This window comes from Camelina sativa, chromosome 12 (genome assembly GCF_000633955.1).
Source record: "Camelina sativa cultivar DH55 chromosome 12, Cs, whole genome shotgun sequence".
Taxonomy (NCBI): domain Eukaryota; kingdom Viridiplantae; phylum Streptophyta; class Magnoliopsida; order Brassicales; family Brassicaceae; genus Camelina; species Camelina sativa.
This window is the reverse complement of record NC_025696.1, coordinates 5491581-5519561: the sequence shown is the minus strand read 5'-3', so window position 1 is coordinate 5519561 and position 27981 is coordinate 5491581. Positions and strand designations below refer to the sequence as shown.

General features: G+C 32.0%; 4 protein-coding genes and 2 pseudogenes across 5 annotated transcripts; 2 read left to right on the top strand and 4 right to left on the bottom strand.

The window, feature by feature from the left end:
* On the bottom strand, nucleotides 9-1316 carry LOC104730320 (annotated as a pseudogene).
* LOC104733209 (aspartyl protease UND-like) lies at nucleotides 3912-5240 on the top strand. Its single transcript, XM_010452809.1, has one exon. It carries the CDS (start codon nucleotides 3912-3914, stop codon nucleotides 5238-5240), a length of 1329 nt encoding a protein of 442 aa, XP_010451111.1.
* Nucleotides 8725-9123, bottom strand: LOC104733208 (annotated as a pseudogene).
* On the bottom strand, nucleotides 10371-13794 carry LOC104730318. 2 transcript variants are annotated; one of them, XM_010449474.2, is made up of 11 exons: nucleotides 13329-13794; nucleotides 12515-12966; nucleotides 12331-12429; nucleotides 12138-12238; nucleotides 11976-12047; nucleotides 11792-11882; nucleotides 11503-11583; nucleotides 11309-11371; nucleotides 11109-11231; nucleotides 10963-11001; nucleotides 10371-10862 (listed from the first exon to the last, which is right to left on the bottom strand). In XM_010449474.2, the coding sequence occupies exons 2-11, from the start codon at nucleotides 12905-12907 to the stop codon at nucleotides 10719-10721; spliced, it is 1206 nt and encodes a 401-aa protein (XP_010447776.1). In that variant the 5' UTR covers nucleotides 12908-12966; nucleotides 13329-13794; the 3' UTR covers nucleotides 10371-10718. The 2 variants fall into 2 exon arrangements, with proteins under 2 accessions (XP_010447776.1, XP_010447777.1); XM_010449475.2 differs by having other exon boundaries at nucleotides 12515-12901.
* LOC104730317 (defensin-like protein 182) lies at nucleotides 18577-19351 on the top strand. Its single transcript, XM_010449472.1, has 2 exons — nucleotides 18577-18634; nucleotides 19014-19351. Exons 1-2 carry the CDS (start codon nucleotides 18577-18579, stop codon nucleotides 19349-19351), a joined length of 396 nt encoding a protein of 131 aa, XP_010447774.1.
* On the bottom strand, nucleotides 23798-24530 carry LOC104730316 (defensin-like protein 183). The gene is made up of 2 exons (XM_010449471.1): nucleotides 24468-24530; nucleotides 23798-24217 (listed from the first exon to the last, which is right to left on the bottom strand). Exons 1-2 carry the CDS (start codon nucleotides 24523-24525, stop codon nucleotides 23883-23885), a joined length of 393 nt encoding a protein of 130 aa, XP_010447773.1. The 5' UTR covers nucleotides 24526-24530; the 3' UTR covers nucleotides 23798-23882.

The following is a 27981-nucleotide window of genomic DNA, read 5'->3' as shown; positions in this document are numbered from 1 at the left end:
TTGAAATGTTAAGAATCAAGAAGCTCACAATCAGTCCTCTGGAAATAAACATTCATGGTTCGAAGATCATAACCAACATTATAACTCTGTTGAGCCATGGCACCAATAACGCTCATATCATCAAAGGAGTTCATATTCATAGCCAAGCAAAATCTGTCTCCACTGTCACTGCTAACGAACAAGCTCTCAACGTCTAACGCCAGCTCAGCGCCGCCGGCGAAATGGAACGTAACGACGGGAAAGCCGTAGAGATCTAGTTTAAGATTGCCTTCATAGCAAGGATTTGTGTACTGCTCCCAACCTTTAACGCGCCTGAGAACTTCTCCTAGGAAAAAATCGATTTCTTCAGAGAGAGTTTCGTAAGCTTCCCTGGCTAGAATCGTTGGTGAGCAGCCTGTGTCGATGACCGTGCCTCCTTGGGATCCATATCTCTTGAAAACTCCGGGTTCGATATCGAGAAGTTTATCTCCTAAAGAGATTCCTTGGAGGTCAAGGTAGTAACGGTCTTGGAATATCTGTAAAGGCGTTGGATCGCCTTCGATGTTGGCGCCATTTCCGAGGATTAAAATGTTGTGAGGGTAAGTTGGATCGCCTACGTTGCCAAAGCAGTATGAGAATTTGGATCCGAAATTGCGGGTTACTACAGAGAATGTACCGGGACCTAAACCTAGCACGCCGCTGTATTGAGTGAAACCGGAGTTGTCTTGTCCGCAGCCGATAACAATGTTTTGTGTAGAGATTAAACCGTCGTCAGATGTTTGAAATGTGAGTTTTTCTTCAGCTAAAACGCCTCTGGTGTTAGAAGAGTCGCGGTAGCGTAGATGATATTGGCAGTTTCCAGTCTTTTCGTCACGAAAGATTTGGGGCATGGCGTGTGGTGCGGATTCACAGGACGCGTTACGGTAAGTGGAAGATCTTGAAGGGTGGAAAAAGGGAATGGTTTGAGGCTAACATTTGCAGGGAAGACATTGGACCCAAGTTAGGTCACTACCTGTGTCTATGAGTAAGAGTTGCGGGACCGGTGGATTGCCGATAGAGATATTTGCAAGGAATGCTGCTGGATTTGCAATAGGAGTGACATGTGAGACGATATCCACTGTCTCCGTGGTCCTCAAGTTATCTAGGCGAGAAGCGGGAATTGACTTGGGATGCAGGTAACTGGCTTTTGTTTTCGGTAGTTCTTGGGTTTTGATTGATTTTGTGTGTAATAGCCTCAGTGTAAGTCGGGGATGCGAGGTACATTGTTTTGGGCACATGAGAGCGAATAGAGTGGTCAGAAGGGTAGCACGAATACGTAATGTTAGAGAGATGGTCATTTGATAAATCACAAAATGTGGTTTTACTTCCAATCGTCCTTTTAATGTGAGTCGAAAGAACAATATATATGACATTGAATCTTTGTGTGAACTTTTATTTTTTCGTTTGTAAGGTTATTTTCTTGCATGATTCCTTGATTTTACTAACATAACTTCAAGTCTTTAACACATACCAGTCAGATTATATTCTAGGCAAAAAACAAAAAATATCACGTCCATATATGTATCACTTTAGTCTAGATTCAAATATATATGTTTTCAACAAAAAGAGTACCCCGATCATGTATCAACTTTGTATTTTCTTTCTAGATATATATTCAGAGAAGAGTAATCAACGAATCACGATCATGAATATCACATTGGGATTTTTGTAAACTAAACAAACAATTCTTGCCATCAGTTCCTCTTTAAACCTCAGCACTTCATGCTCAGTTCCTCTTTAAACCTCAGCACTTCATCCTTAATTTGCACCTAAAACTTTTAAAAAGAAAATATATTTTTATTCATCTTCTTTGGGTCTTCTTGTTCTCAAACTATTATAATTCACCCTGACCAAATCTATTCCGCATGTCTAGTCTTATGCCATCTTAAAGGAGAGTAGGGGCAGATTAGAGTTTTTTTTTTTTTAATTTTATTTTAGGTTGAGTTATAAATCATTCACACATTATCTATCTCATACCTACGAACCTTTCTTAAAAATGAAGATACACAATATAAAAGTTTTACTGAATATCACGCTGCCATGCATCAACAACTCGACTGCTCAGATAATTCGTAAAAAGCTTGGAACAACATTGAAAAAAATAATCCCTCAAAAAAATAACAAAACAATCTCAAGTACCAGATAGACTTTTACCAAAAACCAAAAACAAAAAAAAGTACGTACCAGACATTTTGGAAACCTAAGCAGATTTCGATAACCTAACATAATTATAAAAAGAGCAATCCTATATATCAATTTGGTGACATATGGGTTTAGACGCTTAGTATTGATGTAAGCATGATATGCTGATTCGGCATTCTCGTTGATTGGGTCACCATAATATGATTTGGTATTCTCGTTAAATGGTTCAACATAACATGCCAACTTGGTATCCTCGTTGGTTGGACAATATTCCTCAATCTGGTCATCATGATTTATAACTGTTTGGACTTGTTCACCAATGATGAATGTCCCACCTATGCGAGCCTGTGAAGTTCCCACAAAAAGTAAGACGAGGAAGACGATGAAAAAGAAACCGAATTTTCCCAATCGAGTGGACATTAGACCAGGGTTTGTTTTTCCGAGATAGAAATCCCATGTGTAATTTTTCTAATATATATATATGTTGTAACTTCCTTTTTCTACTAGGATATATTTTTTAAAATTATGTAGTATTTGCGTTATATATATATATATATATATATATATATATATATATATATATATATATATATATATATATATATATATATATATATATATATATATATATATATATATATATATATATATATATATATATATATATATATATATATATATATATATATATATATATATATATATATATATATATATATATATATATATATATATATATATATATATATATATATATATATATATATATATATATATATATATATATATATATATATATATATATATATATATATATACTTATATATATATATACTCTTGTGGATTAACAATTGAACTCATGAATCCCTTAAACCCTAATGAAATCAAAGTCAAATCGAAAAAAAAAAAAAAAAAAAAAAGGTTAAATGATGATTGATGATGAAAACGCCATGCATGACTAAAATTGTCACGCAAGGAATTAGTTAAAGGCTCAAAAAGCTTATTGATACATATTTCTCCGTTCCTTTCGGATACCAACATATCTTCAAACACAAGTTAATAAATTACATATATAATTTCAACAAAAAGAGGCATAAGATCATGGATACACGTGTTTAGTCTGGATTCAAATATATACTATATATGTTTTCAACAAAAAGAGGAACACGAACAAAAAAGTAACACGTACGATCATGGATTTACTTTGTTTTTTCTCAAAGAATATAATTATAAACGTATCACGATCATGAATGCTCTTTGTGTGTTAACTTCTTTCTCATGTGCAAGGTTTATTTTCTTGCATGATTCATTGTTTTTAGTTTCTACGAACATAACTTCAACACATACCAACTAATCTGATGATCATATTTTAGGCAACAAGATTTCGTTCATGTATCTCACGAAAAGAGTACTATATGATCATGATTGGATTAACTTCTTTTTTTTTCATTGTTTTATTTCTTCTATATTTTCAATGAAAAGTATACCAACATATCACGATCAAGGATATCACATAGGTTTTAGTAAACTAAACAAAACAATTCTTGCCAGTAGTTCCTCTTCCCACCTCAACACTTCATGCTCACTTAAGAAAATGTAAAGATTCTTTTGCACCTAAAACTCTTACAGGTATATGTTATTGCATCTTCTTTAAGGGTCCTAGCTACTTTGTTTCAAAATTATTAACAGTCTCTTCGTTACTTATATATCCATTGCATGCGTATGTTAAGTGTTTTACGTAAACAAAAAAAATGGCGATTTTCTTTACAACCCCTCTCGTCTATGATCTCATCATCCTCTGTTTCTCTACCTCTGTAGTTCTCTTGTCAGCATCACCAACCCTTGTTCTCAATCTCGTTCACTCCAACCAAATGCATTCTTCCCAAGAACCACCATATGTCTCCCGTAGCGAGAAAGCCTCCATTGCACGTCTAGAGTACTCGAAAGCCAAGGCAACTGGAGATATCATCGCACACCTTTCCCCTAACGTCCCTATCATCCCACAAGCTTTCTTGGTCAACATATCAATAGGTAGCCCACCAGTCACGCAACTTCTCCACATGGACACCGGCAGTGATCTTTTATGGCTACAGTGTCAACCTTGCATCAATTGTTATGACCAGAGTCTTCCTATTTTCGATCCTTCTAGATCTTACACTCACCGCAACCAATCTTGCATAACATCTGAATACTCCATGCCTAGCTTAAGATTCAATTCAAAGAGTAGATCTTGCGAGTACTCCATGAGATACATGGATGATACAGGGAGCAAAGGCATACTAGCTAAAGATACGCTGGTGTTTAATACAATCTACGACGAGTCTTCATCAGCTTCTTTACCTAACGTAGTTTTTGGTTGTGGCCATGACAATTACGGTGATCCACTAGTAGGAACCGGCATTCTCGGTTTAGGATATGGTGAATACTCGTTGGTTCATAGATTCGGTACAAAATTCTCATACTGCTTTGGAAGCTTAGACGATCCTTCTTACCCTCATAATGTCTTAGTCCTAGGAGATGACGGTGCCAATATCTTGGGAGACACGACACCCTTAGAGATCGAAAATGGTTTCTATTACGTTACTGTCGAAGCGATCAGCATGGATGGAACAATGCTCCCGATCAACCCGGGGGTATTTCAACGTAACTACCAGACCGGTTTTGGCGGTACAATAATTGACACTGGAAATTCATTAACAAGCCTAGTAAAAGAAGCGTATGAGCCACTAAAGAACAAAATTGAAGAAGTATTTGATGGAAGGTTTACGACAGCTGATGTGAATCAAGAAGGCATGTTTAAAGTGGAGTGTTACAATGGAGACTATGAGCGAGATTTGGTTGAGTCTGGATTCCCGACTGTAACGTTTCATTTATCAGATGGAGCAGAGTTGTCTTTAGATGTGAAGAGTGTATTCATGAAGGTTGCACCAAATCTTTTTTGCTTAGCCGTGACACCGAGCATTGGTAATATGAACAGCATTGGTGCGACGGCTCAACAGAATTATAACATCGGGTATGATCTGGAAGCAAAGAAGATTTCTTTTGAAAGAATTGATTGTGGAGTCCTCTTTGATTACTGATTTAATTAAAAATTAATATCATCTATGTTCATTTAATTATTTGTATTTAAATAACCATGACAATATCGTGCAAAATCTTATAGATATAATTTTTCAAAATCGTCAATTAACATAAAAACTCTTACGATATGAATTTATTGCTTATGAAATTAACGTAAAAACTCTTATCTGCAACTACTCTTCTTGAGACAGATAACCTCACCGAAACAATTAATAATGAAATCTAAAACTAGCAATCGTATATTTTCACAAAAACAATATCGTGAAGATTAGAGTTTTAATGTTAATTTCATAAGCAATAAATTCATATCGTAAGAGTTACTCCCTCTGATTCTTTTTAATTGTCGTTTAAGGTTTTTGCACACAAATTAAGAAAACTATTAAATTTTATGTTTTTCCTTTTATTAATACTAGGAAAGCGACCCGTGCATTGCCACACGGAGAGGTGAAATCCTAAATTGAAATTTAACACTTGTAATTCATCTTAAATTCTTTATTTTCTCAATCAATTTGATCATTTTCACTTCTTGCTATTGCTTTCTGCTGATTAAAAAGCCAAAAGTTCATTTCAATGTTATTATATTTTATGTTGTCACACACAAAAGTGAGCCTTTTTTAGAGTTTGATTTACTATGAACATTACTTTTAACCATATATAAAATTTTACTTATGTTTGTCTCCGACCATATGGTGCTATATATTGGTATCCTTTCTTAATTCGCTATTAGAAATTGTCTTTGTTGTTGATCATTATCAATCAAAATACATATGAGGCTGCTTCTCTCTTGGTTTATTTACTATATCGAGAAAATACTAAATGCCACTTGTCGAAGGAAGGTCGAAGATTGAGATCAGAGTAGATGGCTGGATTGAGTTTCGTTTCCCCTTCACTTTGATACGCGATTTCTCTTTCCATAGATTACTGATTCACAAATCACAATCAATATTCCGATGTTGTAAGCAAGTGGAGTTTGTATACAAATGATTTACTATGAACATTACTTTTAACCATATATAAAATTTCACTTATGCTTGTGGATGTTTTTTTCTCTCACTTTTAGATATGTACAAAACCGAGTTTTATATGACGGACCAATCAAACCTAATTGGTTAGTATAGAGTAACTCACATTCTTCAGCTACAACTTTTAGAGATATATATTTGGCTATAATGCTTTCCACAGTTACATGCATATTGGTCTCACGTTTTCCCTCAAAAGACCCCCTTCTTTCCTCCCTTTTAATGGGTTAATCTTGATTGCCTTATTTCCTACTAACACATTTGATACATGGATTTGTAATATTTGCTTCAAATCACATATTCCTCTTTGGAAAAGAAAAAAAATCCAAGACGTAACAGACTAAGAATGCATATAGACAAAAACTTGTACACTCATCAGCTATTCAATCAAAGTAATTCAATTAAACTAAAAAAGTCAGAAAATTAATAAAATATAGAACATAGGATTTTATGTTGGTCTCTCCCAATCCATCCCATTCCACCGTGTCGACTGCTCTCCATCCAGGCTGCATCCCCCTCTATTTGATTTCCCACTTATGTCTATGAATCGGTACCATCATGTTCTTCAATAAACGACAGCGAAAACAAAGTCGATGTGGTGAAACAGGTGATAATAATATCTCACCTTTTGATGTTCTCTTCTTTAGGCTAAACACTAATTTTATAAATTTCTTGCTTTTCTTTTTTTTGGCAGATTCCAGATCACTCTAAAAGTGACTGTTATACATTATGTTTTTAAAAAGTTGTATATACAGATTAGAAAGTCATCAAAGACTAAATAAGTTACCTTTAGTAGATCTTTTCTTTCTAACTTGACTTGTCATTTGGTCGTGCTTACGCTTTATAGAATTTGATTTTGTGTTGTCACAAGCTCTCTATTTCCATGCTCATTTGTAATATTTCAATATATTATCAAAATGTTTGATACCCAGAAAGTATAAGAAATTATAATTCAACTAAAATTTTTAAAAACTTTATTTACAAAAAATGCAAACTAACCTGGATCATGAACATCTAATGGAAAAAAAATTAACATTTATACCATGTTTGTTAGAAAAAAATAGGTTAAAATAAGAACATATATAAAATTATAATTATACCATGTTTGTTAAAAAAATTTGGCTTATCCGTAGCTCCAGCATCACTGCATATCATCATGCCTCTCGTATCTTGGTATTGGTTTTTCCAAAAAGTCAAAAAATAAAATCTGCACATTGAGAATCAAAAACATTAGCCATGCAAAAAATATGGCACACGTACTTAATAACATTAGCCATGCAAAAACATAAAAACCGGAAAGGCTAAAAATTTTGAAGAGACTAAAATTTAACAAAAATAAGATTAATGTATGAACTTAATAGTGTCGACTAACAGTAATAATAATCTAACCGAGAAACACTACAGGTCATTCGCAGCAAAAATATTAAATTACCTTGAATTAGAGATTGATGCTTGAAAGTTAAAAAAATACTTCAATAATACAATTCTTTAGTACTCATAATTTTTTTTTCCGAAACTTGTTTATGTAGTCAAGAAAAGTTTATATATAATAAACAAAGTGGTGTAAGACATAGAGGTGTGAAATTTAAAGGTGTAAAAATTAATAGATGTGAAACATGGAGGTACAACAAAGAGGTGTAACACATAGAGGTGTGACATTAAAAGGTGTAAAAATTAATGGATGTGATTTTTGAAACCAGGAGGTACAACAAAGAGATGCAAAGACTAAGGATGTGTGATTTAAAAGGTGTAAAATTTAATGGATGTGATTTTTGAAACCAGGAGGTATAACAAAGAGATGCAAAGACTAAAAGGTGTGATTTAAAAGGTGTAAAAATTAATGAATGTGATTTTTGAAATCAGGAGGTACAACAAAGAGATGCAAAGACTAAGATGTGTGATTTAAAAGGTGTAAAATTAATGGATGTGATTTTTGAAACCAGGAGGTACAACAAAGAGATGCAAAGACTAAGAGGTGTGATTTAAAAGGTGTAAAAAATAATGGATGTGATTTTTGAAACCAAGAGGTACAACAAAGAGATGCAAAGACTAAGAGGTGTGACTTTTGAAAGATGGGGGTGCGAGGAAAATACACGATTAATAATTTTAAACCGTTAGATTAAAACTGTAACTAATCTCATCCGTTGGATTAAAAGTTGACACAAAAAAGTGGGTTTGCTATTATATATAGATATTTCATAACTTTTTGATTGGTTAAAACTTTAAAACAGCAGGAATATTCACCAAACATCTGCATTGAAAATCTAAAACGACAATTATTATAAAACAAAAATTAAGTCCCAAAACGACAATTAAATTAAAACGGAGGGAGTACCTTATACGAACTACGGTTTTAAAAACAAATTACATGGTTTGGACTGGTCGATTGAATAAAAAAAATGTATAGTACCAATCAGAAGTAAAAAAAGCTTTCAAATGTACAGTACAAATCAAATCTTGAGTATCAGACATATTTAGAAAACCTAGAAGAATATTTGCTTGTGATGCAAAAGAAAACCCTAAAACATAAATCGGTAAAGAATAAAGAGAAAATAGCAAGAAGCAAAAGGACATCAATCCTCCATTGCCAATTGGTGCGGAATGTGTTTAGACGCTTGGTATGCAAGTAAGCATAGTATGCCGATTAGGCATTATCTTTGGCTAGGACACCAAAATATACTAACTTGTCATCCTCCTTGAGTGGGTCATATTCCTCAATTTGGTTATTATTTACTTGGATTTGTTCAGGAATGATGATGCGTGGCTGAAGATTGCGAGCCTTTGAAGCTCCCACAAAAAGCAAGACCAGGAAGACGATGATGAAGAAGAAGAATAAGCTGGTTTTTCCCAATCGAGTGGACATTGATGGCGGCATGGAGATTGGGGTCAATTAGGACTTCCTAAGTTGCACTGAAACGGGTACGGGAACAGGAATCGGGTACGAAAACGGGGACGGAAAACGGCAAAGTAAAAATTAGTAGATACGGGTACGGCTTGGGTACTTCAATAAACATATAAGAAAATATACCCATACCTTGAATAAGAGGGGATTAGTAAAGCTAATGGGAAAAGGAGAGAGGAGAAAAGAGTCTAGAAAGTAGAAAAACATAAAGAAATGAAAGTATGCTTATGATAAGAGTGCTTTGAATGAAATGAAATGGATGCAAATATCAAAAAATTTGATGTTATCTTCCCCTAAAGCATCTAAGGCGTCCCCATAGAGTCCCCGTAGAGTTTCCGTCCCCAACATGTCCCCGGTACGGGAACGGCTACCAAATAGACGTACCCATGCATCATAGAGGACTTCTTTTTCTGAGACAGAAATCACAGGGTTACGTGTTTATTTATATCAAGCAAAAAAGTAATTACAATGTCCTATTTCAATTGTGATACAAATCTTTGAAGTTTTTAACAACAAAAATAAATTGTTATTTTTGGATAGATAGATTTCTTTACCAGTTCAAAAACTGTTTTACTAAAATATTTTGGTTTGGGATATTTATGCCGTGCTTATTAGTTACTAACAAAGACAATGTTGGTCAGTATGCAATTTTTTTATTTATGATGTTTGTGGTAAAAAACCAAAGAACATACTCTCTCTGTTTCATAAAAAGTGTCATTTTGACACAATGCACACATATTAAAAAAATTATATAAAGGCTGCAAATGGATACACAAAATTGAAAAATTAGGCTGAACAAAATTGGGTTGAATAATATTCAACTCATTCATCTCCAAAATAGTTGTTGAACAAGTTGAAGATTTTTGCAATAGGATTAGTTTATTTTTTCAACTTTTTGATTTGAACGGGCTGAATAGTTTTTTTCAACCTATTCAACCTTTACAATGCAAATGGTGAAAATTGGTTGAATAATTTGTTTCAACCTGTTCAATCTCTTCAACCTTACAACCATTTGCACCCAAAATTCTATTTTACCTTTTATAAATATATTAAAGCAATTTCTCTTTCTAATTAATAAGCTGAAATAGTAGGGATAAAAATGAGAATTAATATTAAAAACTGCATTGAAAATATAAAATGACACTCTTTTGTAACAAAAAAATCTGTGTCAAAATGACACTCTTTATGAAACAGAGGGAGTATATATATACGTGCAAAGAAACTCTATAAACCTGTATAACTTTTGTTTGTTCAACATTCTGAACACAAAACAAAATCGATCCAAAAGAAAGAAAAAGTACAACCAGTCTAAAATTCTCCTTTTTACAACAGTAAAAAAGTAACAAAATATATATCCAAAAAAAACAGAGTAATGAAGAATAAAACCAACGTCTCCTTCCAATCAAATGAATCATATTATGAGAAGAAATCTCATAACTCCTAAAGCTTCTAGACTTGTAGTGGTACAGCTTCAAACGAAACTTGGATTCATGTGGGTGGGGAATCGAACATTGGTCAAAGAATGTGAGTGTGTATAGAAGAAAATAACCTTTTAATCACAAATTCCAAGTGACCGATCTTGTGTAATTTGAGAAGAGATCCAAGAGTTTATCGAGTGTATCCGGGTGAAATTTCCTTCCAAACAAGTAGCAAGGTCTTTTGATTCCGTTCCATATACAAGGCATCCATATTTCTTCACCCTATATTAGCCAAATGAAAGGTTTGTGTTTTGTATAAAATCCTGGAAAAAGATCAGAGCTGAAAATATGATAGAAAAAAACTGGTTTTATAAGAGCGTACCATCCCAACACTTGTGACATGTACAACTGTGTCAGCAGACTGCAGATATAAAAAAACAGAATTTAAAACTTAGTCTTATTCTTAATCAAAGCTATGGAAGAAACTGATGCATAGTGGGTGGTGTTTGGTTATATTTATTAGCCTACCGTGAGGTTGGTTAGTAACTCGGGTGTGATATCCTTAGGCATATATGTTTTGGGATGCCACTTTCTTTCAGACCAATCAACTTGTGTTACAGTCCAGTTAGAAATGCCAGTGGGATCGAGCATCTGCAATCAAGAGGTATAAGAGATGAAGAGAAATAAGGAGATTTTATTTTAATTTTGAGTTGTAAATGAGTTCTTACATGAAAGAATGTTGGCAGATAGTGTTCATCAGCTATGCAGTTCTTGTTGTTCTCTATGCCTGGCTGAAGAAAACAAAATGTAGGCCTTGTTATTAACGAATGGTTAAGTTTCCATAGATGTTCATGTTCTGCCTTTGTAAGAAAGAAAACTGCATAGTAGTAACAGCTATATTAGGGGTTATGCTGATACTCACCCCGCAGTAATCTCGGAATTTAGAGTAGTAAAGACTGTCTGCCATAGTTGCTACAGCGTGTTGTCGCTTCATGGTGAACCACTGCATGACAAAGTAATTTGGGGGGGTCAAAATGTAAATTTCGGTTCATAAATATGAATGCCGGACTTGACAGACATTTGTTGGTCTGTTACTAGTCCCTAAAGGATCTACCAGCACTGAAACAGAACCAATTCTTTATATGCCCAAGCGTTTGTTTATTCAATACATCAAGTTGAGAATTGTTACTAGATCAATAAAAATTGTTTACCTGTGCACCCTTTCGAAAATACTTCTTCGGAATTTCAGGCAACATGTGATTCATATGCCTGCCTGATCCATGTTGACCTGGATCGTCAAAGCTGAAGAGTTCGAAGGTAATCATATTTGTTAGAGTTAACAGACGTTGGGAAAGAAGAGTGAATTTGTCAATCTGATGAATACATGACTTTTACCAGTCAACATAGCTGACATTGCTGTACATGAGGTAATTGTACATATATTCAAAACTTCGAAGTGGTATACAACTGCAAAACAAGAAACACTCAAAAAAGTGTTAAAGACAAATTCAAGAGTGATCATCAATGAGAAGGGAAGCAAGAAAATCAACAAATCACCTATCAGAGAGTAAAACAAATTGCTGGTTTGAAGGATCTCTAAGAGCATTAGCTAACAACCGTCTCTCTGCATCAACCATTGAAATTCTTCCCCACACCACCTACACATAGCTTTCTCATGTTAATAAATCGTAAAAAAACATGAAATCTACAAAGATACGCATCAGAAAAGATGAAAAAAGGGGAGACAAACCTCATCACTACGAATTTCGCGGTTGACAAAGTAACTACTGTAGTGAACTGGCCTTTCCTTTGATGCATGGATATAAACAGAGAACTTCCCTTCATGTCCCTGTGAAGAGGGACAAAATTCTAAAACCATATAAAGAAGGCCTATTAATCAAGAGTGACTAGCTGCTCTCTCCAAAGTTATATACCTGGAAAAATCTGTCCCATAACCTCTCGAAAGGCAATGTACCAGGAGTTAAGAACATGAAAGCAATTTTAGAATTCTTTCTAATAACAGGAGGTGAACTCAATATCTCTGCAATGACAACACGAGCTGCAATCTCATCGTCCGAATATTCCCTCAGAGAAGGTGGAAGCCAATCAGCTAAAGCTTTACATCCTCTTGACGAAATCATATAATTACAAGCACGTTTACTGTGATGAGGATACATGTAAGCGACGATAAAGAACATGCTGATCAGAGATAACACCATAATGATCCATACTCGTCTTCTTCCAGGAGGAGTACGCGGGTATCTAGCTCCAGGCAAAGATGCCATATCAGTTAAGTTCCCTACACTCCACCTTTTAACTGCCTTCATCTCATCAAAAAACCTTTTTAAATTACAGAAGAGTCTACAACTAGATGGCTTCTGATAACCTTGGAAAAATAATGAATATTCAAAGAATCAAAGATTAGTCCCAACAACCAAGTTGAAGCTATCCACCAAAAACCACAGGGGGAAAAGTCAAACCAATTCCTAAGAAAGCTAATTCGAAAGACACGTTACACTGTTTACACGCATTGATTCGGGTCAACGAGATCATAGAACATAGAAGAAACGAAACGAAATCGAGAGACCATTACAGTTGCGTTTAATTTCGAAATTGTGAGTCATAATTCAGAAACACATTACGATCTCTTCCTAAACCAATCGAATCCGCCCCCAAAAAAAAAAAAAAAAAATCGAAATCGAAATCAAAATGTATCAACGAGAGGAAACAATGTGAAGGAAGAAGAACCTGAAATTTTTTACAAAGGGAAGCAGATCCAGAGTATATATATATATATATCTACGAAATACGAATCGACGTCGTCTTCTCCGGTCAAAGATCTCTCCCGAGACAACTCTGTAGAGCTATATTCGTATAAACGTATATATATACACGTATCGTCCTTTTTCGTATTATGTTTCTTTCTATTATGATGTAAAAAAAAAAAAAACGTCTCTTAACAGTTTCAGAAATTTTCCTTCTCTCTGATTCGTTTCGTTTTTTTTTTTTCTTCAATTCTCTCTGATCTCTGTGTTATCTCTCTCTCTCTCGCACGCGCGCGCTTTTGAGAATAAAAGAATGTGAAGAGCTTCAGAGAAGATGATGAAGAAGACGAAGAAGAAGACGAAGAAGAAGACACACAAATTTGGGTTCGAAACAGGGGGAAGCAAATTTTATTTATTTACTTTTTTTTTTGAGGAAGTAGTGAGAGCAGAGATTATTATTACTTTAATAAATTTACATTGGTGGAGAAAATATAAATATGAAAATCATATGATTATGAATGACGTGTAATTTTCTTAATGGCCAGATGATATGAGAGAGAGAGAGAGAGACAGAGAGAGTGCGTGTCTTTTTTTCCCCCATGATTTTTGGACCATTGTAGCCCGCTAGCTTAATTACAAAGGTTAAGTAAGTAATTACCATGAACGGTTTTACCAAAAAAAAAACCTTGTAGGAATATATTATTAAATGTACTATAAACTTTAGATTAATTTTTTTTATTCATCATAATTATTGAAGATTAAAACTTAAAAAATCTGCATCTACCACTTGCATCGCACGTTTTACAAACTTTCTCATCCCATGCAATGTCCTGGCTTCCTTTGGATTTATTTGGTTGGGACCTTTAAAAATAAAATATGGTCCGTTGAATCTTAGACCAGATTTGTAAAGTCGATTTTGCCCTTGGTTACTCTGTTTAACAAAGTCATTAAGTCGTTGGCCAGCCAATCTAGTTTGTCTTATGATTGTTTGATTTGATCTGTGATCTTTAAACTAATACTCCATGTAATCTTAAAATTATGCTAATTTGGTCAATATCGATTGGAATTAAGTATTATCCACTTTTAATTAGCTCATACATATTATATACAAAGTATATTATCATTCATGTATATTGACACTTTCAAAAAATTTATATAAAGACTTGTTTTGTTTGAAAATTAGTTCTGACTTCTTGCATTAGATCGATCCAATTGGATCAATATTATGTGTGTTATTATTTTAATATCAATAGTTTGGAGGAACCTTCTTCCGCCAGACCGATTCAAGGGTAGATTCCAATTATATATATATACCACAAAGAATAGTATATGAAAAATATTGAGCAACTTGACATAAACGTCATGTGATATTATCTTAGCCAGACATGCATGATTTTTATTCTATTGTCCAAACAAATGATCAACGTTGTCTGAGTCCATGCATCGCATGCACCTCAGTTCCTTTTAATTAAGTATATTTTACCTTCTTCTTGACAGTTGATTTTTTTTTTTCATTTGCTCGAAACAGACTTTAATTCGATTATAATCGCCCGCTAGCTAGAACAATTCAAGAAAAACTCAGGGAGTTGTTATTAATTAATTATATATATATATAATCTTTCTCATGATTAAAAGAATAAAATGGTACATTTGTTTGTATATACATATTTACCAAGATATGTTCGTTATTTGACGAACGACAAATTGATACCTTTTTGTTTCCGATTGAGTTAAAACCAAACGACTTTGAAATTTTATACTTCTGAGCCAACTATTGGGTGGACCTAGCTATATATATAGACCAAGTCAATCTAGTAGACCAAATTAGTCAAGTAAAATCATCAATGGATCGGAGTGCCACTTTCCGGTAGTAATCATCCTCAGTTGCCGTTAGTGTGATATAGCCATGGCCCATGATATATCCTACATAAGTAACCCACTTCGAACTGATCGAGATTGATATGATCAACGTTACGTTAAATCATCCTCACACCATCTGCAATTGAAGAAAATTGGGGACTTCAATGAGACTTGATTCATTAACACCTAGGAACTGCTGCAGTAGAAGAGAACACCTGGCTAGCGTTGGGGATATATCAGAATGTAACACCTGGCTAATGTAATTTACATTTTGATACTCCTTCCGTTTCACAAACAGTGTCATTCAGACACTTTTCACACAAATTAAGAAAACATTGAAATATACATATGTGGCCTTATTTAATAGGTTAATTTAGTTATAGTTAAGGGTAAAACTAGAAAATCTAATGTAAATTATGCATTGAAAATATAAAATAATGCATTGGAATTGTAAAGTGACACTCTTTGTGAAACAAAGAAAAATCTCCAAAATGACACTCTTTGTGAAACCGAGGGAGTAGTAAAATTTGTCAAAGTTCAACTTAATTTTGTAAATTATTTTTGTTTTCACGTTTTAAAACTCACTAGTAGCTAATAATTTACAGTAGTTCATATAGTAATTAGCTTAAATGTTAGAGCTAATTTTATTTAATTAGTTTATGTGTTACTCCAGTTTATAGAGAAAGTTTTTTTATATAATCTTTGACTAATAGTAGATGATATTCTTAAATATCAGATTAAACTATTTTTAAATATTTTAAATTAAATTATTTAAATTTTTTTATCATGGTATATAAAATTATATAATTCAACAGAAAAATAGAGAAAGATTTTGTTAAAGATTGGTTTTTATTGTTTCATTTGTCAATATATTTTATTTCTTTAAGTTGTATTATTCTTTGGAATATCCTCTTTAAAAGTATTCATGGTTAATATTAATAATAATACTGGTAAAGTAATTATATTAATCCTTAAATCTCGATTGACTAACGAAGTCAACTTATATAACATATTTTGTAACCAACTAATAAGTCAAATAATAACTATAACTTTCTAACCTATAATTATTATATTAACTCTTAAAAAAGAAGTTGTGTACTTCTGAAATATTTAATAAGGATAAAAGTACAGTCAAATGATTTTGTTCAAAATTATAATGATAAAATAACTATATTTCTAAAACTTGATTACCCAATAATTCTATAAATCTCCCTTCGGCAGTCTCCCAGTTTTTTCAAGTCTATCAACAATATTCCCTACTTGCTAAAAGTTTAATTTAAGAGAAGAAAAATGACCAAGACAACTTCTTCACTTTTTCTCCCTATCATCTTCCTTCTTATGTTTGTCTTAGGTATATATATATTTATCTTAAAGTTCATTTATCATATTATAAAAAAAAAATTCTTACGTTTGAGCGTAACTCAATTGCATATGCCTCAAATGTTATAGTTCATTCTGATATATGTTAACATTATTTACGCATTTACCTTTATGGTTTTTTCATATGTGTGTACTATATACATTATATATGCTTCGTTTTGGCTCTATTCATTGGCATAGATCATAAGATTTCTTGTACAATGTATTAATTTCTTCTAGGGAGTAGTATATTTTATGTTATCTAATACAAAAACGGTTTTGTTGGATGTAGTTGAGCAAAATATGGGTGCTAATACATGCATGGCAGTTCTTGGCTCGTGTGGTGTTATTACAGACTGTAGTGGAGCATGCAAGTCTAAATTTGGACCAAATGCGCATGGCTATTGTGACCGCGATGGTGGTGCTGGAACATGTGTTTGCTATTATCCTTGTTTGACTGGTAACCCCCATATGTAATAGATACATATACAGTACTGTAAAATCATAAAATTTTCAAATACAAAAATAGGAACACAATATTAATGTCAAAACCGTACTATGGTCTTTCGTAATAAAACTATATATAAGAGAAGAATTCGGGCTGTGTCCGCATATATGTTTAGCAATTGACAAATTTAGAGGATAGTTTTTGCTTTTTTACATTATTGGGATAGACAATGTCTGATCTTATACCAGTCTCTATTACAGTATATGGGATAACATGAGTTACTCTAGTCGAACTCCGGTTAAGAAAACTATAAAGATGAAATCATAACCACTTGATTAAAGTCATTTTCCCTAAATTTTCAAGATAGCTATCTATTTTTTGTTTACAACATTTATTTAATTTTAGTTAGCATTTTATTCTAGCAGACCAACTATAACCAATCATTCACCTATATATCATCAATCAAATCATTTATCTAGTAGTTCGGTTATAGAATTATAAAGTGACAATTTTTTCTGTTCTCTCTAATTTCAGATTTATCAATCATGTTCAAAGTATTGTATTCTGATCATAATTCTCATGCTTCCACTATTTTCTGTTCTTCCATATTTATCAACTGTGGTCAAACTACTAATTTTGAACTAAACAGTCGACGAATAATAATACCTTCAAATAATTCATATTCATAATAAGAAGAAAATTTTATTATTAGAGAAAAGATAAAAAAAAAAATTCAAACCTAAAATTCAAATATTGCAAGTTTCAAAATAGTTTTTTACTAGTTACTAATATATATTTTTGTGCATTTTGTATTCTGATAATTCTAGTGTTTCCACTTTTTTTTTACTATTGATTTTAATATCATCTATAATATTTCATATATCTCAATTTTATAAATTAATTTTTTTGTCATTTTCAGATTTAAAAGTTAAGGTTAGTAATGAGTGAGAATTTTTTATTTTACACTATTTTATTAAAAATATAAAAAAACTCTTGTAGAAACACATGTTTCCATATATAAGTATATTTTGGCTTGAGTAGTACATAATGCACTAAATAATTTTTTTTCTTCTAATTAATAAGTTTAGATAACAAGCATAAAAATAAGATATAATTCTTAAAACTACAGTGAAAATATAAACGACATTTTTGTGAAACAAAAAAAATATTAGTTTTATATTTTTAGTACTTTAATACTTTTTATTTTCTTGTCTGATTTGTTTCATAAGAAGTGTACACTCTATACCATCGTTTGTATGCTACCAATCAAACATCTCACCTTAAAATAATATGCAATCATAAAATCTATTTTGACCAAGAATAAAACTTTACTAGTCATATCAATTTTTGCAATAAATTGGTGTGTTTGAATAGACTAGCTTATTCATGAACGGAAAATTATTTTTTTTTTGACCCAAATTTCTTTTTTTTTTTAAATCCTTTATGTTGAAGTTTACATCTTGCATTTAAATAGATTAACAATGTTCAATAACATACAAAAGAGCAGTTTAGAGAGATATAACTGGAGAAGAAGAAGAAGAAAGAAAATAGAAAACCTGAAAATATGGCGAGGATGACATTACTTGTCTTCATTGTTAACTTACTTATCATATTTACCTCAGGTATTACTATATATTCTATATATCTTTCAACTGTTATGTTTTGTTAAAAATATCATTTAACACATATTTCTTACAGTTTTAAATGTTGTAAAAAATATATTTTCTATGATCAGAATTTGACATAGCTAGCTAGTTATGCTTATCATCATCTTGGGTATAGGGACTGATCGTTTATTCCCTAAATGAAATAAAATACGACACAGAATTTTGAATGATAAAAAAAAATATGAAAGTGATAATGTGGGTACTTTTACAATAATAACACATTCAAGATTCAATGTCTAATTAACCATAAACAAATACACATACAAAAAGAAAAAAAAAAGGAAAGAAAATATGTATATGTATGTTAAATTTAGTGATATATACAATGTAACAGTTGTGGATCAAGCTAGAGCAGAGACATGTATAGATGGATTAGGCACTTGTGAAAATTGCGACCAGAGATGCAAGGCCAAGCATGGACCATCGAGCCAAAGCAACTGTGGTACTAGTACTGGGGTGCCGCTGCCGCTATGCACATGCTACTACCAATGTGGATCCCCATCACCGAAACCACCCTCGCCGAAAAAATGTAATGGTGGAGCTGGTATATGTAGTCAAAGATGTCCCGAAAAATGTTGTGATATGAACTGTGCACAAAAATATAATGGTGGACATGGATTTTGTAACACTCTTGGTACATTTAGTTTGTGCCAATGCGAATACCCTTGTTAAAGCCGGTTGAGAATATTGTAAACAGATTATTTATTATTATTGCAACTTCAGTAATGAAATAAGAAATTAATAACAATTACTATTATTGATAATTGTGGATGACGTAGTTTCTTTGAATTTAGTTATATATCCAGTGTAAAGTAATTGAGTTCACTATAAATTTTGCTAAATGAAATGAGTAAACAAAAGCATAATCTTTTTTAGTTTCGAAAAAGGAAAGAAGAATGACAAAACCATTAAACATGGTTAAAAACTAAGGATTAGTGAACTAGCTTTTATAATAATTAAAAACCTAACGTACCCTTAGTTATCTTATTATATAAAGTTGGGTTTTGAAAGTTAGCCATTAACAAGATTTTGACATGTGTCAAGTTATGAATCTGAGATTTTGACATGTGTAAAAGTTAATATTTAATAGGAGGAATTTGATTACAACAAAAACAAAATATTTATTTAAAAAAATATTAATAATATAAAAAGATAATTATCAAAAATTACAAAAATAATTATAAGGAGATTATATATATAATATATATATATATATTTCATAAAATTCAAAATTATAATATTACCTATTTTTAATTTTAAGTTATTAGTTCTACAAAAACTAGAAATAGGGAATAAGGAAAATATACAATTAATTATTATTTCTAAATTTTGAAATACTCACTTCTATATAAACATCAATCGTCTCATATTTTTCATCTAACAAAATAATTTATTCAAAAACATTGCTTTCAACTTTGTTTAATTGGGAAATTTTTTTTAATGGGATGGTAAATTTTTTTATTTTTGTAAACCATAATTTTCTCCTACTTTCTCCTTTTTCAGTTACGAATATGTAAGATTAATATGTTGACCCAAAAAACGATTAATATATGCGTCTTTGTTTTCTAATACTGTATTTTAAAATTTATTGTAGTATTTTTATATTGTTTTGTTTAATTTATATTTTTATCTTTGAATTATTTGGGATTCACATATTACCATATTTCTAATTTTCTATTCTTTCTTAAATTATGTCAAAATAATTTTCTTCTAATTTCTCAACTTTGATTGGTTGGTCATAAACTCTTTTTTTTGCAAACATAATTGTTACCATTATTCATTTAATCCCAAAGGGAGATAACAAGTAGAAGCTCATCAACGTAATAGATGGATAAAATAGGCAAATTAAACACAAGCTTACAACAAACATAGATAAATAGATTGGAAAACACATAAATCGTTGTTGGTCAATCACTTCCAGAAAGGTCACCCATCATGAAGTTTTCTCAAGACCCTTGACCGAAAAGATAAGTGCATTTGTTAATTTGTAGGGTCGGTAAACAAGTTTTTTAAGACTCCCAGACGTAACAAACCGGTCATCGAATATGGATGGATCCACGAGCTGGGAATACATGTAGGGGCAACATAGGAAGGTGGTCCCATGAACTGAGAGTGGACATGAGCTCACTAAGCAAGGTGGCGGTTGAGGCGTTACAAAGACAAAGGCTACATCATGGTGTGTCAAAGATCCTTCCATGAATACATTGGAAAATTTAACATTAGTTACTATCAAAAGATTTTGTGACGTTAGAAAAATGTTTTTACTTTCATTGGTTGTCAGAGGCTTGGAGCAAGCCATTTTGAGATAGTAAAGAGACATGAATAGTTATCTCCACACAGGAGGAGGGCAGAGCCGATGTTCTCTTTATGGTGGAGAAGGTTGGACACAAGGTTATCTCCCCAAGGGAGGAAGGTAGAGGAAGTTGAACGCAAGTTTATCTCCCCAAGGGAGGAAGGTAGAGCCAAGGTTCTCTCCATGGTGGAGGAGGTTGGACGCAAAGTTCTTTCTATAAGGGAAGAGGGCGGAGCCGAGGTTTTCTCCATGGTGATCATACATTATTGTGATGATACATCATTGATTAGTATACTATGTAATATATTTTTTATTTCGAAATGTTTTTTGAGCTACATCATGGTGTGTCAAAGACACTTTCACGAATATATTGGAAAATTTAACATTAGTTACTATCAAAAGATTTTGTGGCGTTAGAAAGGGTCTTTAATTTCATTGATTTTCGGAGCAAACCATTTTGAGATAGCTAAAAGAAGTGAACATGTTCTCTCCACACATGAGGAGGACAGAGCTGGGGTTCTCTTTATGGTGGAGGAGGTTGAGACGCAAGGTTATCTCCCCAAGGGAGGAAGGTGGAGAAGGTTGGACGCAAGGTTATCTCCCCAAGACAGGAAGGTGGAGCCATGGTGTTCTCCATGGTGGAGAAGGCTGGACGCAAAATTCTCTCCATAAGGGAGGAAAGCGGAGCCGAGGCTCTCTCCATGGTTGGTCATACACTATTGTGATGATACATCATTATTAGTATACTATGTAATATATTTTTAATTCAAAATGTTTTTTGAGCTAATAATTTTATTAATTAAAAAAATTATGCAAAAATGAAAGTAAAAAGACATAATAGTTGGCTTTGTGTTCATACAGACATTTTCTAGGTGGTGGTAAAAAATATATTTGTAATATAGAGTATATTTAGGTGTAAAAAATACGTTTTTAATGGTAACATACATAAAAGATTTGTAAATGGATATAAAATCAGTATATTATAGCAAAATTAAAATTTATAAATAATATAAAACAAAATTTAATATATTTTTATTAAATTTAATTTTATTTACAAAACTTTAAACCCGCACATCGGATGGGTCCTTATCTAGTAAACTATAAAATTAGAGCAGCACAAATGAAGAAAAACTCGTCAGTGTTGTGTGCATATTTTACAACTCACAAGCAATAGGAACACAACGTTTAGTGAGCAAGTTTTACTGTAGGTGTGTAAAAGGACAAAACAAAGGCATTACACCCTCGTTTTGAAGACAAAAGCTCGAAGTGATTATCATGACGGAGACGTTGGTGGTAGTAGAATGGTGACGTCATCGATGGAGGTGAATACCGGAGGAAGAAAGTTGAACCGGTGGAGAGTAACGGTTGGGTCGGGGATTGGAGTAATTCTGTTGGGGATGTAGTAAAGGTGAAGAAGAAAGTGATGAGAGAATGTAACATTAGTTTGGTCTATCTGTATATCAGTATATAGAATGCTTAATGTTATGCCTCATTATTAATATTTACAAACGTTTTGAAAATAAACTTCTGAATGAGATAGAAATTGATCTCTGTAATAAATGCTATGTCATTTAGACATTTGAAGTCAAACTTTTGAATAAGCCATAAATGGATTTCCATAAATACCAAAGATATTAGACGAAATTGATGATTTTGTTTCTATAAGACCTATCTTTTGAGTTTTGAATACGAATATTTGTAAAGATATGTTCAAACGAATCTTTTATGAATAAAAGTTAGGATGACTATAAAAAAGTTACTAAAATATTGAAATATTTACCAAAAAACTACAATGTATAATACTAGACGTATATACTAAGATTGACTAGATACAATACTGACATATTGACCGAATATAAAATAAATACTTGAAAGATATTGGTGATGAGATTGCACTCAGTGTCATTTTAATTAGTAGTATCATACATTTATACGTTTTGTTTCTGAAACTTGCGCATACAATAATAACTAAATTCACATTTCTTGTGGGTATAACCAAAGAGTATATTAGTATTTCAAAAGTCAAGAAGATATACAAAGCATGGCAAAGTCATATTCACTTCTTCTACCTATCATATTCCTTGTTGTGTTTGTGTTAGGTACACAACATTAATTAAAAACAAAATTCATATTTTGGTTTCTTAATATTCTTATTATATTTATCTACTTATGTTGTTATCTATATATGAACTATGTCTTTTGTTGGATACAGTTGAAAAGAATATGGGATGCCTTACATTCATTGGGACGTGCAAGAGAGACGTAAAAGACTGTTCTCAATCGTGCAAGTCAGTGTTTGGGCCAAACGCCGGTGGTTTATGTGACAAAGGGAGTGATGTTGGACAGTGTATTTGCACTTACCCTTGTCCGGCTAATAAAGCTCATGCAGTCAAAAGTTCAATTCCTCATAATGTATAAGCGAAGTCAAAATTCTTATAGTATATTATATGCTTTGTTTGTGGAAACATCATAAACTGTCCAATGTTCTACGTACGTACGTATGAATAACATAATGTTTTTGCCGTTCATAACGAAAAAGAATCATAAAATACTAATTTGTCCTCTATCAAAAATATTTTATTTGCTAAGTTCAAAATAAGTAATACCATGGACGATTACATTGACCAGCACAACCAAAAAAAATACTTGCCGTTCATTTTTGAGGTTTCTCAAAAAGTTCATCGACTCGCGTTAAACGCCGGACCTAGCGAATAACATTTTCACATTTATATTTGGTTGATCTTTAGACATCACAATATATAAACAATGAACATCCACAAGTGAAATTTTAATAATAATTATTATTTATTACTAGTTTTGCCACATCCAAGTTGAAACAAGAAAAAAGAATGACAGAATTGATCGGTTCTGTTTCTGTCTATTCTAGAAAAATTGAAATAGTTTTAGGCTTTAGCAAGTATATTGGCATTTGCATAAATAAGTATGGCCAATGCTGTCACAAAATCCAGTTCCTTCATTATACTTTTCCGCACAGTTTTGGTTGCAACACGGAGGACCACATTTATCGCTGCACACGCCAGCTCCACCATAACATATTTTGGGCTTCAGAGGCGATGGGCCTTGTCCGCACGGATAAAAGCATGTGCATGTTAGACCCTTGACATCACATTCACCTTCAGCCTCTGGTCCGTGCTTAGCCTTACATCTCTCATCACATTGCTGCGAGGTACCCTCGCAATAACCGAGATTCTCCATGCATGTCTTTGCGTTTATCTTATTTTCAACTGTAAAATTATACGCATGATTATTATTATTTTATTTATTTAGGACCTGCAAAAGGAACCATTAGAGAAATTTATAACTATAACATAAATGATCCTATTATTTTGAAAGCTTTGTCAAAATTAATGTCTTGTCACAAACCAAGAAGGATAATGAATGTGGTTTCTTATTGATATTACAGAAATATGCTAGGCAGCCATGCATGTATTCTTCATAATTCCTAATTATTGAAAAACAAAGCAGAAATAATACCAGAAGCAAACATGATAAAGAATATGATGAAAAGCAAGAGTGAAAATGCCTTCTCCATTTTATTTTTCCTTTGACAATTTTTAATATAACAATGAAACAGTTAGTGGGTCTATATATAATGTTATGCAAAAGATAATATATTAATATTAGTATGTTACCAAAAAATATCACTAGTATTGAATGTTGTATGTTAATTTTATCATATTACTAAAAGTTTTGAAATAAAATTTCTGAATGAATTGTAAATGGATTTCCATGCATATATATTAATGTTGTTTCTTGTAGACTTAAGTTTTAAAATATCACTAGTATTGAATGTTGTATGTTAATTTTATCATATTAATGTTCTTTTTTTTTTAAGTCAAACTTCTAATAAGCTATGAATGGATCTCCATGTTTTTTAATTCCTTTTTCTCACAATTGGTTGAAATTATTTTTAGTTTGAATATCTTATTATATAAACTTTGATGACAAAACTACTAATTAACAAGATCATGACACATGTCAATTCTAAATTTATTAAAATTTTAAAAATATAAAAATGTAAAAATTCAAAACCTACCATAAAAAGGTTGTATATAAAAGTAAAATATAGAAAAGAAAACCTAAGTTTATTTAAAATCTTTTAAAGAAAATAAACCTTTGTAAACTTCCAAATGTAAAACAAAACTATTAAAAGTTTTTAAAATATTAAAAGGTAATTATAAGAAAATTATAAAATTTAAACAGCTTTAAAATTTAAAAAGATCATTATAAGAAAATTATATATATAAATAAAATTCAAACTTAAAATATGGTTTATTTATTTTAATTTTAAGTTGCTAATTTTACAAGAAAATTGATTACTTTTTATATAAGATAAAAAATGATTGTGAAAATATACAATTAATTACTGTTTCTAAGAAAAAGATGGTTGAAGTAAAAAAAAAAAGATCATCTCATATTTTTTTTACCAAACAATTAATTTATTCAAAAAAACTGTTATTGTAATATATAAGATAGGAGTATGTAATATTAATGTATGCGTTTTTTAACTATAAAAATGTTAAAGTGAAGAGACATATAATAGGTTATTTAATGTGTTCATAAAGATAATTTGTTGGTAGTAGTAAAGACTAAAGAGTATATTTTAACAGTAAAATATATTTGTGTGTACAAATACATTTTTAGTGGTAATGTATATAGTAGATTTGTAAATAGATATACATTAGTAAACTACAGAAAAAAATAACTATTTTCTATAACTAAAAGTTTATCTCTTTACTTTTATACATTGTTTTTACTTATGAAAAGAATTAAATATATATTTTTTGTTAAATTTAACAATAAATTAACTAAAATTTTAACTTTGAACATATCTACAACTATTTTTTTTAACTAAAAGTGTATCTATTTTTTTTTTTTTCAACCAAACAATAAATTAAAAAGAATTTCCTCGGTTAGTTGTCCAAGCTAGAGGGAAGGGGTTTACAAAAGAAACTTCAGAGATAAGAGAATGCGAAGCACGGGCAAGACAATCTGTCTTCGTATTTGATGCACGGAGGATCCAAGAGATATAGAATAGTGGGAAGGACTCCAGCAAGTTAAACTCATCGAGCATGTTGGAGAAGGACGGCCAATCTTCAGAGACTGCACAATAGTGAGTAACTCACACAATCAGTCTCGAAATGTTGACAAGCGATCTCTACAGCATGTATCCGCTCCATGACCGACAACAACGCTTCTAACTTCGAATGTATGGGGAGGGCTCCATCTTAGACACTTGGCCTCCAACAACAAGGTTCGCTCCTCACCAACACAACACCACCAGCCCAATCCTGAATGCACATTGGTTGCTTTCCAAGAACCATTAATCTGACAACCAGGTGAAGAAATTTGGACCTCCGAAGACGGAGATGGAGCTGACATGACCGCCGTAAAAGAGAGCGTCTCTTCCCAGGCTAACTTCCCAAAGCCGGAGCAATTATATCATTTGCCTCGATCTCTAAATTTTATTTTTTTTTCTTTTTAGTTATGGCCTTCCAGATTGCCCATAAATTCTATGATAAGTTGATCAGAATCACTCTGTTGAGAGGCAATCTTTCAGAAAACAAAATCCAAATTCGAGTACACTGACTCATATAGAAAACCCTCTGACGAGACTAGAGTCGGAGGTAAATCTCAAACTTCACACGAGCAAGGGCATTCAAAGAAAATATGATTAATAGTCAACCGCATAGTCGCACCATTTACACCAAAATCACATTGGACAACTCAGTGTATCAATTTATTTTTATAGATAGTTTTTACTTACTAAAAATATTTTTGTTAAATTTAATTTTATTTTAAAAACTGTAAACCCGTACATCGGGCGGGTCTTAATCTAGTATATTTATGTATGCTTTAATTAAAAGGTTCCTAATTAAAAATATGTTCCAAAAAAAAAGAGGTTATGACATACATCCTTAGAAATTTGGAATCATGTTTATTTTGTTCTGGTCAAAAATCCCTTTTTTAATTTAATTAAAAGAGAATTAAAGATGGCGAAAACGTTCCCATCGGTTCGGTTTTGACGCACACCAATGCATACATTTGTGTCCGTATTCAGAAATTGGAGACTCAATAATTTCTCTCGAAGATGAAACCATCGTAAACCTTAAAACAACATATAATTTTTCTTTTTACAATATTTATATATATAAAAAGAACAAGAAGTATTTATTTAACTCACAATACCTTTAGAAAATTGGTTTCCAGCCTAAAAAGATGTTGTGAACTGCCGTGTTACAATTATTTTGGCGTCTTGCAACTCCCTTGGTTACAACATGTATAATCCAAAAGTTGGAAGTCCATTTTATTATTGGACCTCGGGTTAGCTTCAAACTGTATAGTATACGTCGGCTTGTAGTGAATTTGATTGGTTTTTGGATATCATTTTACAAGACAAACAATATTGGTCGTACTCGTAAGGGTTAGACTTAGACCTAATATGTCGTGATGGGCTAATTCTACTCGATCAGATTCGTATTAAACCCAATTTGAAATTAGATAATAATAAACTCCAAATTATAAATAGGCCCATATATACATAGATCTCCAGAATACTCTATTCAACACATTTGTTCTCGATAGTTTTTCTAATCACTCACCGATCGTATCTGATGTCATGTTTTTTACTCAAGAACACAAAATATTTTTCAATTGTTGCTTAATGTTAGCTATATGAAATTTATTCAGGCGGTGGTTGTAAATCTCGAGATTAGTATTATATTTTAGGTTAAGGGCAAAAAAAAAGAAAAAAATCGTAAGAATGGACACGTGGAGGAAGAACGTGAAAGAGAAGACAAAGACAGATTTAGTTTTATTGTGAATGAAGAGGACACATGCATTGATGTTTCTTCACGTAAAGAAAGGCCTTCGAGTTGGCATTTCCTTGCCTCACGAATCTTTGTCTACCTCGTGCCTCTTTTTAATTCTCTTGTCCTCTTTTTTTTTTTTTTTTTTTTTTTTTTTTTTTTTTTTTTTAAAAATTTTT

Bases quoted from the DNA above. Each gene is read 5' to 3' on its own strand.
- LOC104733209 (XM_010452809.1), top strand. From the start codon at position 3,912: ATGGCGATTTTCTTTACAACCCCTCTCGTCTATGATCTCATCATCCTC.
- LOC104730318 (XM_010449474.2), bottom strand. From the start codon at position 12,907: ATGAAGGCAGTTAAAAGGTGGAGTGTAGGGAACTTAACTGATATGGCA. The intron at 12,239-12,330 runs GTTTGTCTCCCC...AGCTATGTGTAG, and splicing joins GCGAAATTCGTAGTGATGAG to GTGGTGTGGGGAAGAATTTC. The intron at 11,584-11,791 runs GTAAACAATTTT...TTTGTCATGCAG, and splicing joins ATTTTCGAAAGGGTGCACAG to TGGTTCACCATGAAGCGACA.
- LOC104730317 (XM_010449472.1), top strand. From the start codon at position 18,577: ATGGCGAGGATGACATTACTTGTCTTCATTGTTAACTTACTTATCATA. The intron at 18,635-19,013 runs GTATTACTATAT...ACAATGTAACAG, and splicing joins ACTTATCATATTTACCTCAG to TTGTGGATCAAGCTAGAGCA.
- LOC104730316 (XM_010449471.1), bottom strand. From the start codon at position 24,525: ATGGAGAAGGCATTTTCACTCTTGCTTTTCATCATATTCTTTATCATG. The intron at 24,218-24,467 runs GTATTATTTCTG...ATAATTTTACAG, and splicing joins CTTTATCATGTTTGCTTCTG to TTGAAAATAAGATAAACGCA.